Source organism: Sorex araneus, chromosome 2 (genome assembly GCF_027595985.1).
Source record: "Sorex araneus isolate mSorAra2 chromosome 2, mSorAra2.pri, whole genome shotgun sequence".
NCBI classification, from domain to species: domain Eukaryota; kingdom Metazoa; phylum Chordata; class Mammalia; order Eulipotyphla; family Soricidae; genus Sorex; species Sorex araneus.
The window spans coordinates 151338145-151352763 of record NC_073303.1 but is presented as its reverse complement, the minus strand read 5'-3'; the positions used below and the strand labels follow the sequence as shown (position 1 = coordinate 151352763).

Here is a 14619-nt window from a genome sequence, read left to right as displayed (position 1 = left end):
GAAGGGAAATGATTCATTTTCCAACTTAAATCTTCGCGGACTTAATTACTATAATACAGAAATTGTAAACCGCGCGGCCACTACCGCGGCCACGCGACATTTTATCACTTCATTCTCATCAGTGGAAAACTTATTATCAAATATTTCCTTGTTAATAGAGCTGTATTCTTGGGGGATAAATTCCAACAAAAATAATGAGTCTGTTTTGAAACTCTAACAACAATAGTGAGTTGTGTGTTGAAATCTGGAATGTAATCAAGGTAAAGAGAAAAGGAAGTGAAATTATCACTCACGCACAGGGGGGGTTGGGGGGGCGAGGGGTGGGATGTATACTGTTTCCTGTTTGTTTGTTTTTGCTTTTGTTTCTGTTTTGTTTTTGTTTTTATTGGTGGTGGAATAGGGGCACTGGTGAAGGGACGGGTGTTTGATCATTGTGTTACTGAGATATAAGCCTGAGAACTTTGTAACTTTCCACTTGGTGATTCAATAAAATAATTAAAAAAAAAACCCAGGTCAACTTTATACAATTCAAATTCCATAACTGCAATAAAATTTGGTGGCCAAGGAAACCCCAAGGTAGAATAAAAATTAATGTCTTCCAAAAATATTTTTGATTCATATTTTAAAAAGTACAGTCCTACTTTGTATCACAGACTCTTCTAAGACAAGATCACTGTTATCATGGTACTTACATTCCTCTGAAGAAGTTAGGTATTCAACTAAAACTATATCATGTATAATTAGGTGCTTGGGCAATTAAAACTGCCTAATTTAGAATTCTGACTCCTCCATTATTGAGTTACTCATTTTTATCATCCCTGAAACAAATGAGTGCTTTCCTTACGTGGTTTTTATTATAATAGCATTATTTTAAAACTAGAAAAAGGAGTAAACATTCAGATAATGTTATGCTATAGTAACAGCAGTAGACAAGTAGCTGGTATTGTTTATGAAAGCTGCAGTTGGGGAGCTGGGTATATCTTAAAAAATAAGAGAAGTGATGTTTGTAGAGAGACATAAAGCATGAGTCGGAATTAGATGACTAATTCATTAATTTTTTAATTGAATCACCATGAGATACATTTACAAATGTTTCAGTTTCAGTCATACAATAATCAAACACCCATCCTTCCACCAGTGCACATTTACCACCACCGGTGTCTCCAAGTATCCCTCCCGCCACCCTATCCCACACTACTCCCTGCCTTTATGGCAGGCATTTTTCTTTTCACTTTCTCTACTTCTACTTCAGGGCATTATGGTTCACAATGCAAATACTCAAAGACCTAGATGACAATTTTAAATCCTCTTAAAACATTAATGCCTTTTTAGAGGTAAATAAGACATGCACATTCTCTTTGCACAATAGGGCTCAACCAGCAAGTTAACAGAATATGGAGAAACTGAGAAGGAAAAGCTTGCTCGACAAAGGCAACTTTATAAATTGCACTCTCAGTGTGAAGTAAGTACTGCAGGTCCAAGGCAAGTCAGAACACAGTTAAAATGTAATGTTTAAATACATATGTGTGTATATATGTGTGTGTGTTCAATTTTAATTTTACTTAATTTAATTTTTTAAAGAACCTCTTCTCCCCCTTCCTCTTTTTGATTACTGGTAACATGAACAGAATTATCTGAAATATTTTTCATTGACTAGGATTTCAAAAGACAGTTGAAAACAGTGACACTTAGGTGGCAAGAAAACCAAATTCAGATAAAAAAGAAAGACAAAATCATTGCAGCTCTTAACCAACAAGTGGCTTTTGGAATCAATAAGGTTTCCAAGTAAGTGCAAAGTGTTGTAGTCAATTCTGGTGTTTTTATACTCTTTTAAAGAGAGATTCCCTATATCTCCACTAGATGGTAGTGTGGCTGCGTAATAGGAACTGTCAACCACAAGTCTGCAGTTGCTTAAAAAAACTACTGTATTTTTTACCTCACAGCTGAATGAGAAAAAAACAGCTGCTCACGATATATCCAGCTTTTCACATATTGGATGAACAAGTGTGAATATAATAGAATTACATGAGAAAGATAATTAACTTTAAGGTTATGACTCCAATTTGTAAAAATGCGACCAGTGATTGGCTGTTTCTGTATCGCATATGAGTATCGCATATTTCTCAAAGATACCTTGGAATCACTAGAATTCATTTTTATGCTATTCTTTTAGAGTATCTGTGTTCTGAACCCAAGAGATTGAAAACAAACCAAATTACCAGGGACTTATTTTATATCCCCACCCCTACCAATTTCAGTTTTTAAAATAACCTTATTTACCAAATGCCTGAGACTTAAAATTGTGACTAAGGAAATCAGATGAGAGATTGATTCCATGTTAACCCATTATTCTAATAAACAGTAATATTATTAAAGACTAGTTATCCAATTAGTCAAATTTGAAATTCAGTAAGTGACTAGACAAATTTTAAGAGATAGCTTAGAGTAAGGAGTGCTCATTCAAAGTTGTACCATTGGAGAATTATTTGGCAGAGATTTAAACTTGATTTTTTTCCTTTTTATTATATCATCAAATTAGTTGGAGACTGTAGGAACTCTGTCTATTATTATATCTCCAACATATAATACTGGTTTGGACACTTCTAGGCTTGTCCTTGCTAGAGTTGCAGAGAGCCTTCAATTTCAGAAATTGATGAGAATCTAAGATAACTAGAGCAAGTTAAGCTGGTTGCAATCACTTATAAGCCTATTCTTAATTATTTAAAACTTTTGGGGGTCTGAAAGGTAATAGCCAGTCCAGAAATATATAGTACCAGAGATCCTAAAAGTAATGCCATCCATCCAGATGAACTACCCCTTTTTTTCACCATCTGGGGATATTCCTTCTCAACTCTGACAGTTGACCAAGCACCCTTGTATGGTCGAGACTGCAAACCACTTTTAGAGATGCAGTATGTATTTATATGATGAACATTTAGAGTTATTCATCGGGCATTTACCAAGTTCCCATTGTGAGACAAGAATTAGATTTGATACTTCTGAGCACAGAGATCAATAGGAAGGGACAAAAATTGTACATAACAGGAGCTTCTGGTCATCTATCGAGTTGTAATATCTCCATTCCTTACATGTTTTCCTTATAACCAAAATACCCTTTTCATTTCACAGTGAACAGACAAAGGAAAACTCTTAAAAAGTGTAAGAACAAAGCAAACTCTCTAGAAACATTAGAACTTCTCTCTAGAAAAAAGTGACATAGCAGTGATTTTACTATATTGTTTTCCCTAATTAGGTACTGCAGAATTCTTCAGCTAGGAACTGCAAGTTCCTAGTACTGTAAGATTAAAATTCCAGAAAACAGTTTTTAGAAAAAGGAAGATAAATAATACCCCCAAGGTCTCTTTTGGCACTACCTATCTATTCCAGCTTTATACCAATTGCCCTACTTGGAAATTGGTGTGATGGCAAAAATTAACTTCCCATCCTGGAATATTATTTGCAGTGTTGATCAGGCAGAGGAAGTTGTGCTTTAGTTTCTTTACCAGGTTGTGAGTGAGTTTACCTTGGTTTATAAGACTGTATGTGTTTTATAGTTTCAAGCTCTTACCTTGAAAGATGTATATTACCATACCAAACTCTAATCAGTACCAGTATCTCTCCACCACTGTTAATTGGACTACTCCCAATCAGTTTCTACCTCAAGAACCCAGGTAAATAAAGGCAAACTAAAATAAGCAGTGGCATATCTGTAGAAATGGTTGGTTTAGAGCACCTTGCAAGCATATGGTCATTAGTTCAAATACCTGATATCCTGTAAATGCCAAATTAGTCCTGGCAGCTCTGTTCTTAAGTGCCATCAGCTGTGCTGTCTCAATCCATGGCAATGCAAGCAGTATCTGGACACACCACAGTCAAGTGTGTTTGAGAAACTAGAAATGTGTAACCTTGGTAGCACCACAACTAATATGATGTGTGAGCATCATAGCCAGGAATTAAAACCTCAAAACCAGGCAGAAAGCACCTCTAGTTATTGCAACATCAGCAACAACAATGAAGGGAAGAGAATGGGAGGAGGAGATGGAATAATAAAATTTTGTTTTAAAGACAAGCAGAAGGAAGGGATGAAATTGGTAAATGAAAACAATAGAAGCAAGCTGTGAAGCAGCTATTTCTTTAAAAAGCAGAGATGGATCTCTATCAAAATTGACAAAAGTATGCAAATTATTATCAGGAGTGAAATCGTATTATCACCCTATTTATATCAGAGAATTATGTTGAGAGGGCCACACTAACTTCTCTCTAAAGTTTAAACGTAAAGCTTATTAAACTGTAATTCCATTTCTATATCATTAAAATGACAAAATTTGAAAATGATTAAAACATCTCAAAGTTTCACACAGAAGATAGTGGAAGGGAAGTAGGTGTGACTGTATAAAAGGCAAAAATGCTTTTTATAAAATGCTGTAGTAAACTTAGTCGCTAGAAAATGTAAGCTTGAGAACTTTTGATCTTTTAGAAAAGAATGTCTAATCCCAACTTATTATATTATTCATGGGAAAAATAGAATTTACAGATTATGAGTCCCTGACCACACGGAGCTGATTCATATCTTAGCTGGACAAATAGAGCTTTGCCTACCTTACTTAACTGTTTTTATTTAAGATTTAAGCTTAAACTTATATAAGATTCCAGGTCTCTGAATTCCTCACCAGTTCGGTTAATTCTTATTATCAATTCTGAACTAGAAGTATATAAAATACTGAAGTATGGGAGTACTCAAAAAAAAAAGAGATGTCAGCCTGAGAAATCTTACTAATTTTCAACTCTGTTACCGACTCCACTCCTTATGGTTTACTACAGTAATATAGTTGTAGTCCTCTTCTTTAAGAACAGAACCTCTTTCATATAGGAAAAATTTGGGTTTCTTTGCATTCTCAATACAATAGATCCTTAATTTAAATCTGTACAGTTTGTGGGAGGCTTAAAGTGTCTGGAATCTGTAGTGAATAATCCAGACAACATTTAAGGTCCTTGCTTTAAGACTTTATTATTATAATAATTTGTATTTACTAAGATGTCTATGTATTCCAAGTATATGTACTTATCATAGACTTAGAAATTGCTTTTGCTACAAATCTCTTCATATAGAAGCAAATTATCATGTAAATGTTAAATCTTGGTTCTGAATCGAAGCATAGCTGTTTAAGGTAGGAATATAAAATACGTGAATGCATGTCACCCAGTATTCCAGTTTCTCATAGTTTTTTGCATATTAAATTTTAAACAAATAGATAATGTTTTCTTACTCAGAGAATTTTTATCCAGTCTCTCTTTGATTAGGTCATGTAACTGCGCTTATAATTTATGACTTTAGTTAAATTTTATGTTGCTCACAGTCTCATCATTTATATATTTAATGTCTGATTTCTTTCATACCTTAAGTCTTTAGTAATTTACATGACTTGATATAATTTATCTTTTGGAAGTTTAAAGTTGCTAATCCTGTCATGGGCCTAGAAAATAGAGAGACACTTTCTGTTTTCTAGCTGGAATCCTAAAGTACAAAGAAGTAATTACATTTTTCCATGTCACTGAGCTGGAAATAGAAGATAACTGTTTTCTTTGGCTTTCTAATTTGAGAGGTTAGATGTTCTTTCTTTTAAAACTTAGTGAATCAGATACCAGAAACAAGAAAGATAAATTTGAGCAGTCTTAGTGTAGGAGTCCAATTATTTTCAGGCTCAAGATTTATGGTCCAAAGTGGTCATATTTAGTTCATTTTCAGCTACAAGTAGAACTGTTGACTGTATTAATGACATAACTATTAACATTTTATGACTGTTTTTATTCCTGTTTTTATTCTTACCAGATTGCAACGTCAGAGCCATGCTAAAGATAATGAAATCAAGAACCTTAAAGAGCAACTTTCTATGAAAAGGTACAAACAACTCTTGTTATGAAAACACCCTGTCTGAAGCACATATATCCCACTCAGCTTTATATAGTTATAGTAGTGATATAATTTTCCAGTTAAACTGGGGTATTTTTGGACACTAAATTGGCAATATAGTGTTATAATTATTAGTAATTACACTAGGACATTGTTTAACAACTAGAAGTGTCTTAGGGAAAATGGGTGTGTTCACTTTAAAAAACCTCTGTGAGAGGTTAAATCAGCAAAATTATGATACCATAGCAGACTCTTAGAACTAAACTTGTGAGTTTTTAATCTCTTTACCTTAACTGTATAACTAAGTATAACTTATTTATGTAACTAGCTAAGTTTTATATTAAGGTATATTTTTACCTACAGGTATTTTTAAATAATAGTTGTTGGTAAAATTTATGCTATTTCATGTAGGATAAATTCACCCTATTAAAGTATGCACCTCATTATATTTTAGTATATTTGCATAGGTATACAACCTTTACCACTATCTAGTTCAGAACATTTTTTTCCACACTATTTCGGAAGAATTCCCTTGGTCTAGTAGACGTCACTCATGCTAGACTCTCCTAGAAATCACTAATAATTTCCCTACATGTAATAAACTTCTTATATCTTATTCTACTTGTTAGTTTTAAATAGAGTGATGTAGTGTATTGTGGTTTGTAAACTCTCTGGGCATCTAGGGAAGGCCCCAATGGCTCCCCCCTTGCTGCCCAGGTTGGGGGTCTCAGGCCTTCGCCCAGCCGGGGTGGCCTGTGCCATGGGCAGACAGAGGAGGAAACGAGGGCCAAGCCAGTTCGTTGATCAGTTGCCATTTATTCCATTCTCCCCACGCGCCTGTTCCATCCAGTCTCTCTGAGCCCCCCATTCTAGTCTCATACTCCCCCTCATTCTTGTCTCTTCCTATTTCTCCCTCCCATGTCTTCGCACTACATCTTGCTCCCAGATCTCTCTCCCAACTCCTCTTTCCACCACCAGCACTGGGGGTAGAGGCTACACCGAGTCAGGTAGCAAAATCAACATAAGAAAGCCCTTCCATACCACTTAAGGTGTTTTTCTCCTTGGTCCAATTACTTAATTAACATCTTAATTCTGCTTCTTAATATTAGTTATTTTTATATGGACATAAAGATATATTGAGGCTTATAGGGCAGCTCTCCTGGGAGCATCTTGCCACAGACTCAGACTACAGTGCTCAGGCCAGATTAATCATTCCTAACCCTAGCAGAGTCCGAATCTAGTTACTTTTTGAATCATGACAGAATTTGTCCATGATCATTCTCTTACCTTATAGTTAAGCATTATGGTACTTTGGCCAAAACCATCTCGATGCCAGGGTAGCAAATAGCACTCCGCTTGCCTTGGGTCCATCCAGTCCCTCATTGGGACCCTTCTTTGGGGGCTATTAGGAAGTTAGGGCAACTGAGGCTTAAGTCAAGAGAATAGATGCCTAGTAAGAAAATATCATTTGGAGTCAATTAATTCTCATGTTACCAAAGCATAGCATTAACTGTCTTCTTTTGCCCATACAAAAAGGACATTGCTCTGAATTAACTATGCAAATGACTTAAGGAGAAGAGAAAAACAATATTTACAAGTTAACAGAGTACAAAGAAAGAAGTCACAAATAAACACAGAGGAATGGGAACACTGTGATGAGAGTAACCCAAATAAACCTAAGCTTCCTGTGGCAGTGTTATCCTACAGTGGTTAACTTCTTTCATTGTTGTAAAGTTCACCCATGAGTATCCATTAATTCCTTTTTATAGAGAAATTTTAATATTTATTTATGGTGATATACCACATTTTGCTTTGTCTTTTATCAGTTGATGGACATTTGATTGATCACATTTTTGATATTACTAATAATGTTGTTTTAAATATTTGTGTACCTTTTTTGTATGGACCTATGTTTTCACTTCTCTTGGGTACAGACTATGGTGAAAGTGTTGAGATATGTAATAAACTGTTTAGTTTTTTTGGTGGGGCTTTTTGTTTTGGGTTTTTTCTTTTTTGTTTTTGGGTCACATCTGGCGGCGATCCTTAGGATTTATTCTTAGCTCTGCAGTCAATAATTAACTCCTGGTGGTGCTCATTGACCATATAGGATGATGGGGGTTGAACCCGGTGAGCACATACAAGGAAAACACCATACCCCGTTTCCTGTTCTGTTGTTCCAGCCTTCGGTTTAGTTTTTTGAGGAACTTCTAGACTAGTTTCCAAGTGACTACATTTCAGAAATCTGCAACAGTAGATTAGGGTTTTGATTTTCCACATCATCAACAATACTTGTTAGATTCTCTGTTTTAAAGTCATTATTTGGGATATGATGTAGTTTTCGGACTGGAACGATAGCACAGTGGGTAGGGCATTTGCCTTGCACGAGGCTGACCCAGGTTTGATTTTTTTGTCCCTCTCGGAGAGCCCAGCAAGCTACCGAGAGTATCCCGACCACACGGCAGAGCCTGGGAAGCTACCCATGGCATATTCAATGTGCCGAAAACAGTAACAACAAGTCTCACAATGAAGACGTTACTGGTGCCCGCTCGAGCAAATCTATGAACAATGGAACAACAGTGCTACATTGATGTAGTTTTCATTGTGATTTTGGTTTGCATTTTTCTAATGATTATGTTAAATATTTTTCTTTCATATACTTTCTAGCTATTTTTCCATTGAAGAAATTTCTGTTCAGTTATCTAGCTTTTTTCCAAGTCGGGTTACTCATTTATCTTTTTATTCTTTAGTTTTAAGAATCTGTGTGTTTTCAACCTAAGCACCTTATAAAAAGGACGATTTGCAATCACTTACTCCTATTCTCTAGGTTGTCTTTATTTTTTTTTATTTTGAAGCACAAACATTTTTGATTTTGATGAAATACACAGATTTAGTAGAATATTTATTGCCTCTTTGTTTTTAATATAGCTCACTGAATATTTTATGATTTTCCCCTGATAATACTCTGACATTAATGGTTTAAGTAATATATTGTTTTGCCAAGCTTCTCATTAATGTGTGTCTGGTTTTCAAGCATCCATATTTTTAACAATAAAACATTGACTGCAACTTTTGTGAAAATCCCAATGATAATGTTATGTTCATTATTTTTATTATGGACGTAATTTGACTTTTATAATATAGAGTTGTGAGACACAGAATAGGAAATTGAAGTAGGAGGATGGGTAAAAGAAAACCCTTATCAGTAGCCATCTTCCATAATGTCCTTGATAAATAATGTCCTAATTATCATCTCCCTCCATTCTTCATTTACAAAGTTTGATTTTAGTCCAAGGTGTTGAATTGAGCACTTAAATAAACAGTAAAATATTTTAATTTAGTGATTTAGCTTTATGGAAATCCAAAAGAAACCTTGGTATGTATTGATATAAATAGACTTGTAGGAGCTTCATTTTATGTAAACTTTTGTATTAATAATGAGAATAGCTAATTTCTCTTAGTACTTAGAATGTATCAATCATAAAATGCCTTACATATTTTATCTGAATGAATTTTCATAACAGCTCTTTGAGGTAAGTAATACAATTATCTCCATGTTTGCATATGAAGAAATTGGGATTTAGAGAAGTTAAATATATTGCTTAAACTTTCATACTTTAGTGTAGAGCTCAGATTCATCCTCAAGCAGCTTGGTTTTAAACCAGGTAAACCTCTATACTGAGAGTCTTAAGATGCCCAAAGTCTTTTTGTTTGTTTTTGTTTTTGAGTAAGCTCAGAGCTTACTTCTAGTCCTGCACTGGGGGATTACTTTTGGCGAGGGTGGAGGGACCCATACAGGAGTCCCAAAGATTGAACCCGTGTCAGATATGTGCAAGGTAAGTACCCTGCATGCTGTGCTGTTTCTTCAGCCCCCAAATTCCTAAGCTTTTGATAATAAAGGCTTACATTAAGGGTTAAGTAATGTCTTCTCTTTTATTTGCGGTATATGGCAATCCCAGGAAATGATTTCCTACCCATTAAATAACTTCTTTCCTCCTTAATAGATGCAAAATCCTGTCCTTGCAGCAATGTTACTAACTCTTTAATGATTATATATTTCAGATCTCAGTGGGAATTGGAGAAGCATAATCTGGAAAGCACAATTAAAACATATTTAAACAAATTGAACACAGAAACTAGCAGAGCTATAAATGCTGAGGTGAGAAAGATGTGGGGGAGGGGGATAGATGGGAGAAAGGTAGATGGGAGAAAATTTGGGAGAGAGATAGGGTTGGGTGGGAAGTTCTGTTTGTGGACCAGTATACCAAAGAACTGGGGAAAAAAACCCTTGTTGAATAAACAAAAATAAGATTTCTTAGGGATATCTGGAAAAAAAAAAAGCAAAGCCCAACTCTTGTGCTTCTTAACTTTTCATTTATTATTTTTTACTTGATTAATTTAGTGTTGATAATCTTATCTTGTTTTTCCCAAAATGACCTTAGAAATTGTTTTATTTATGTATAGCAAATTTGGGAAAATTATCAGAAAAGAGCTTAGTCAGTAAAACTTCGAGTATTCCATTGTATAGATGTACCAAAGTTTCTTTAATTAGTCATCTGTTTTTGGGCACTCGGGTTTTTTCCAGATTTTGGATATTGTAAACAGTGCTTCGGTGAACATTCAGATGCAGGTGTCATTTCTACTATACTTTTTTGTCTCTCCAGGATATATTTCCAGGAGTGGTATTGCTGGGTCAAATGGGAGCTCAATTTCTAATTTTTTGAGAATCGTCCATATTGTTTTCCAAAAGGGCTGAACCAGTCAGCATTACCACCAGCAGTGAAGGAGAAAGAGTCCCTTTCTCACCACATTTGCACCAACACCAGTTGCTTTTATTCTTTTGGATTTAGTACATCTACACAATGGAATACTATCCAGTTAGAAAAGATGAAGTCATGAAATTTGCATACAAGTGGATCAACATGGAAAGTATCATGTTAAGTGAAATGAGTCAGAAAGAGAGAGACAGGCATAGAAAGATTGCACTCATCTGTGGAATATAAAGTAACAGAATGGGAGACCAGTACCCAAGAATAGTAGAGATAAGGACCAGGAGGTCTGCCCCACAGCTTGGAAATTGGCCTCACATGCTCGGGGTAAAGGCAGCTCAGATAGAGAAGGGAAGACCAAGTACAGAATGTTGGGAGGACCCATCCGGCTTGAAAGATGAGTGCCGAAAGTAAACTATAGACTGAACATGGTGACCACTCAATACAAACCATAACACCGAAAAGGAGAGAGAACAAAAGGGAATGCCCTGCCGCAGAGGCAGGGTGTGGTGGTAGAGGATGGGATGGGGGTGGTGGGAGGGATACTGGGAACATTGGTGGAGGAGAATGGGCACTGGTGGAGGGATGGGTAAACGATCACTGTATGACTGAAATGCAAACACAAAAGTTCATAAGTTTGTAACTGTACCTCACAGTGATTAATTAAAAATTTTTAAAAAGAAAAAAACTTAGAGTAATATTTTATGCTGCAATAATATCTCCTTTTGATACTTATTGTAGAGCTCTTCTAAAATTTGATACATACTTCATTGTCAAAAATCTGCTTTCTAGACTTTCCCACATGATCAGGATTTCTTAAAAGATATATGTTAATGTGTATGTCTTAATTTTTACTTAATGATAGCCAAACTTGATCCTCAGTGAGAGTAAAACCTTTTCTCTTATTTTTTGCCTTTGTGTTGTGAAAGTATTATCATCCAATGTAAGATGTGGTAGAGTACTGTTTTCATGATTCTGGGGACTGACACTGAGCCAAAATTTGTGGCCACCATCAGTTTTTTTTGGGGGGGGGATCATACCCGGCAATACACAGGGGTCACTCCTAACTCTGCACTCAGGAAGAATTACCCCTGGTGGTGCTCAGGGGACCGTATGGGAAGCTGGGAATCAAACCCGGGTCAGCTGCCTGCAAGGCAAACGCCCTACCCGCTGTGCTGGCACTCCAGCCCCAAGCCAAAATCAGTTTTTATGCTTTCAATTTATAGTGATTTGGGGTGTCTATAATGCCAGTGTAGATGAGGAAAAGTCTGTTTTTTAAAATTTTTTTCATCAACTTAAAACAAGTGGGACTTATTTTAAGTATTCCTAAAGTTGCTTTTATTAACTGTGAGCTTTGAAAAATTCTAACACCCATACAATCTCAATTAAATTTGACTCTTTGGGATCATTTCTGAACTGATTTCAGTTTTTGTACAAACTTGAAAACTTTAGAATCCAGTAACCATTTAAAAAATTAGAATAATCACATTGATCAAATAGCTTTTATAATACATTATATATGGCCAATAAGCTCAGATACTATTCAGAGAGGAAAAAGTCTAAAACAGAAATGTGTAAGGACATCTCCATTTTTTTTCCTTCTCTCAAATATCTGTAGGTTTATTTCTTACAATGTCGTAGAGATTTTGGTTTGCTTCATCTGGAGCAGACAGAAAAGGAATGCCTGAATCAGCTTGCCAGAGTGACACACATGGCAGCAAGGTAACTATCCCTCTTTCGTAAGGCATCTTGATTACAAGTATTTCAAGGTTAAACTAAATTACTTCAGAATTTTTGGAGAGTAGAAAGAAACTCCTGTCTTTTAAACTTACAAAAGTCATCTGGTCACTTTTTGTTTATTGTGTAGTTCTGGGGCCATACCCAGTGATGCTCAGGGTTTAATAGTCCTGGCTCTGTGCTTGGGATCACTTCTACCAGAGCTTGAGACAAGGGGTCCTGGGAATCAAACTGGGTCAGCCACATGAAAGGCAAAATTCTACCCACTGTACCTTTTCTTGTTGCTTCTACTGAAGCACTGGAAAACCAATTGAGTGCAATATAAGTTGCTGGTGACAGATTGTTCTTTGTATATATATATCAAAAGTCTCATATATGTGTGTGTATTAAACTTGATATTTGCAAGATAGTATAGTTCTAATTGGAAAACTTTTTCTAATTTTTCTAGTGCTTGACTTACCAAGCCCCAAGTCAAGTAGTTGATAATATCATTGTAGTATATTGAAAGAAAAGTCATTATCAATATCTTATCTTGAGAGTAGTTTCCTGCTATACAAGTGATTTTCAGCAGTCCGGCAGTTTGTATGAGATTCTCCTTTAAGTGTAATTTTACAGGTTATACCTTCAAACTTAAGTAATTAAATTTAAGTTTCTGGGACCAAGATACCATTATTTTTTAGTGATGATCTTTTTCTTTTTCTCCCAAGCAGTGCTCAGGGCATTCAGGAGCCACTTCCAGCAATACTCAATTAATCAGGTCTGCAATTCAATGCAAGAGCCTGAGATTATATCGCTAATGGGACTCTGTGTTGTCAGGAACCACTGTGCGTCACACCAATAATTGCTCAGGGGCCTTCAGGGTATACCTGGAAATGTTCAGGAGGTCATGCATTGCCAAGAGATTGAACCCTGATCAGGTTCTTGCCTTGCTTGTTATATGCCCAACTGCTGCATCATCTGCCTGATCTGGTTATTATTTTTATGCAAGGCAAAATGATCACCTTCTAAAAGATCACCATCTCTTACACTAAGTTACTAAGTCTTGCTTTGCATGCCACCAATCCTAGTTTATTTCCTGGCACTACCTGTAGTTCCTTAAGCTCTGCCAGAATTGATTCCTGAACACAGAACCAGAAGTAAGCCCTGAGTACAGCTGGGTGTAGCCTATAAACAACAAGAAAAAAATCAAATTTTCTGATTTTTAACATATTTCCCAGAATATGCAGTGTGCATTTGGGTTGGAGAAATATAGCTGTGTATGATCTTTCTAACTTTAATAGTGAAGACAGTCTTAAAAAAAAGAATATTATCAAGACTCCCTGTATGAGATAATCTCATTTTTAATTTGAGCTTTTTCAAAGCTGTTAATACTGGGTGATCCTAAAGTAAGGATGTTAAAACATGAATTTTTTTCTAGAGATATAAAGACCCTAAACACCTCAGAGCAGTGCTAAAGGTATTTGGTGGGCATGGCTGGTAGAGTTATATTTGTGAAGTTTATGTACTGCACAAAAGGCAATAATCAAATTAAAATAGAAATTAGGTATATATTTTTGATTTTCAAAAGAGTTTGGTCGGTGAACTGTTACCCTGTGATGTGAGGGTTAATGTGAAGACAGTCCAAAACTTGCTTCCAAAATGAGTCAATATCCTTAAGAATACTCCTCAAAATTACATGGCTAGGACAGATCTCCCTGTTGGCTCTTTTCTGTTGCCCTACTTCTACTTCATTGGAGGGATTCCTGTACAAAGGCTTTGTATTTTTGTTATATGGAAAAAATATGTAACCAAAATAAAAAAAGACTTGATGCTCTGGAAGCAAAAATTACATTTTCCCCTGAAAAAAATTAATCTTTTATCTTTCTAGTTTTTATTTTTATTTTCCATAACAAGGCCATCATACAAATTTTTGTGCCCATTGCAGAAAATTTTTGATGGAGGTAATTACATTGTTTTATGCTATTTATATATCTACTAATGAATATAATAAAACATTTTTGAAAACTAATTGGTACATAAAAAGAATGAATGTTCTACATAAAAAGAGTGAATGTTCTCTGTGTCTCCTTTTCTATATAAGCAACCTAGAATCGCTTCAGTTAAAGGCTGCTGTGGACAGTTGGAATGCCATTGTGACAGATGTTAGAAACAAGATTGCATTCCTTAGGGTAAGTTGTGAAATATAGAGAGAGTAAATTGCGTATA

At 35.5% G+C, this 14619-nt stretch overlaps 1 protein-coding gene across 4 annotated transcripts in view; it reads left to right on the top strand.

Moving 5' to 3' along the window:
- DZIP3 (DAZ interacting zinc finger protein 3) overlaps positions 1-14619 on the top strand; it is a 109879-nt gene that overhangs the window by 76608 nt on the left and 18652 nt on the right. For all 4 annotated transcript variants that reach the window (XM_055127712.1, XM_055127711.1, XM_055127713.1 and 1 more), the window contains 6 exons: positions 1370-1462; positions 1658-1785; positions 5831-5899; positions 9971-10067; positions 12296-12399; positions 14495-14582. In XM_055127712.1, coding sequence (XP_054983687.1) covers positions 1370-1462; positions 1658-1785; positions 5831-5899; positions 9971-10067; positions 12296-12399; positions 14495-14582 — 579 coding nt within the window. The remainder of the gene's footprint in view (positions 1-1369; positions 1463-1657; positions 1786-5830; positions 5900-9970; positions 10068-12295; positions 12400-14494; positions 14583-14619) is intronic.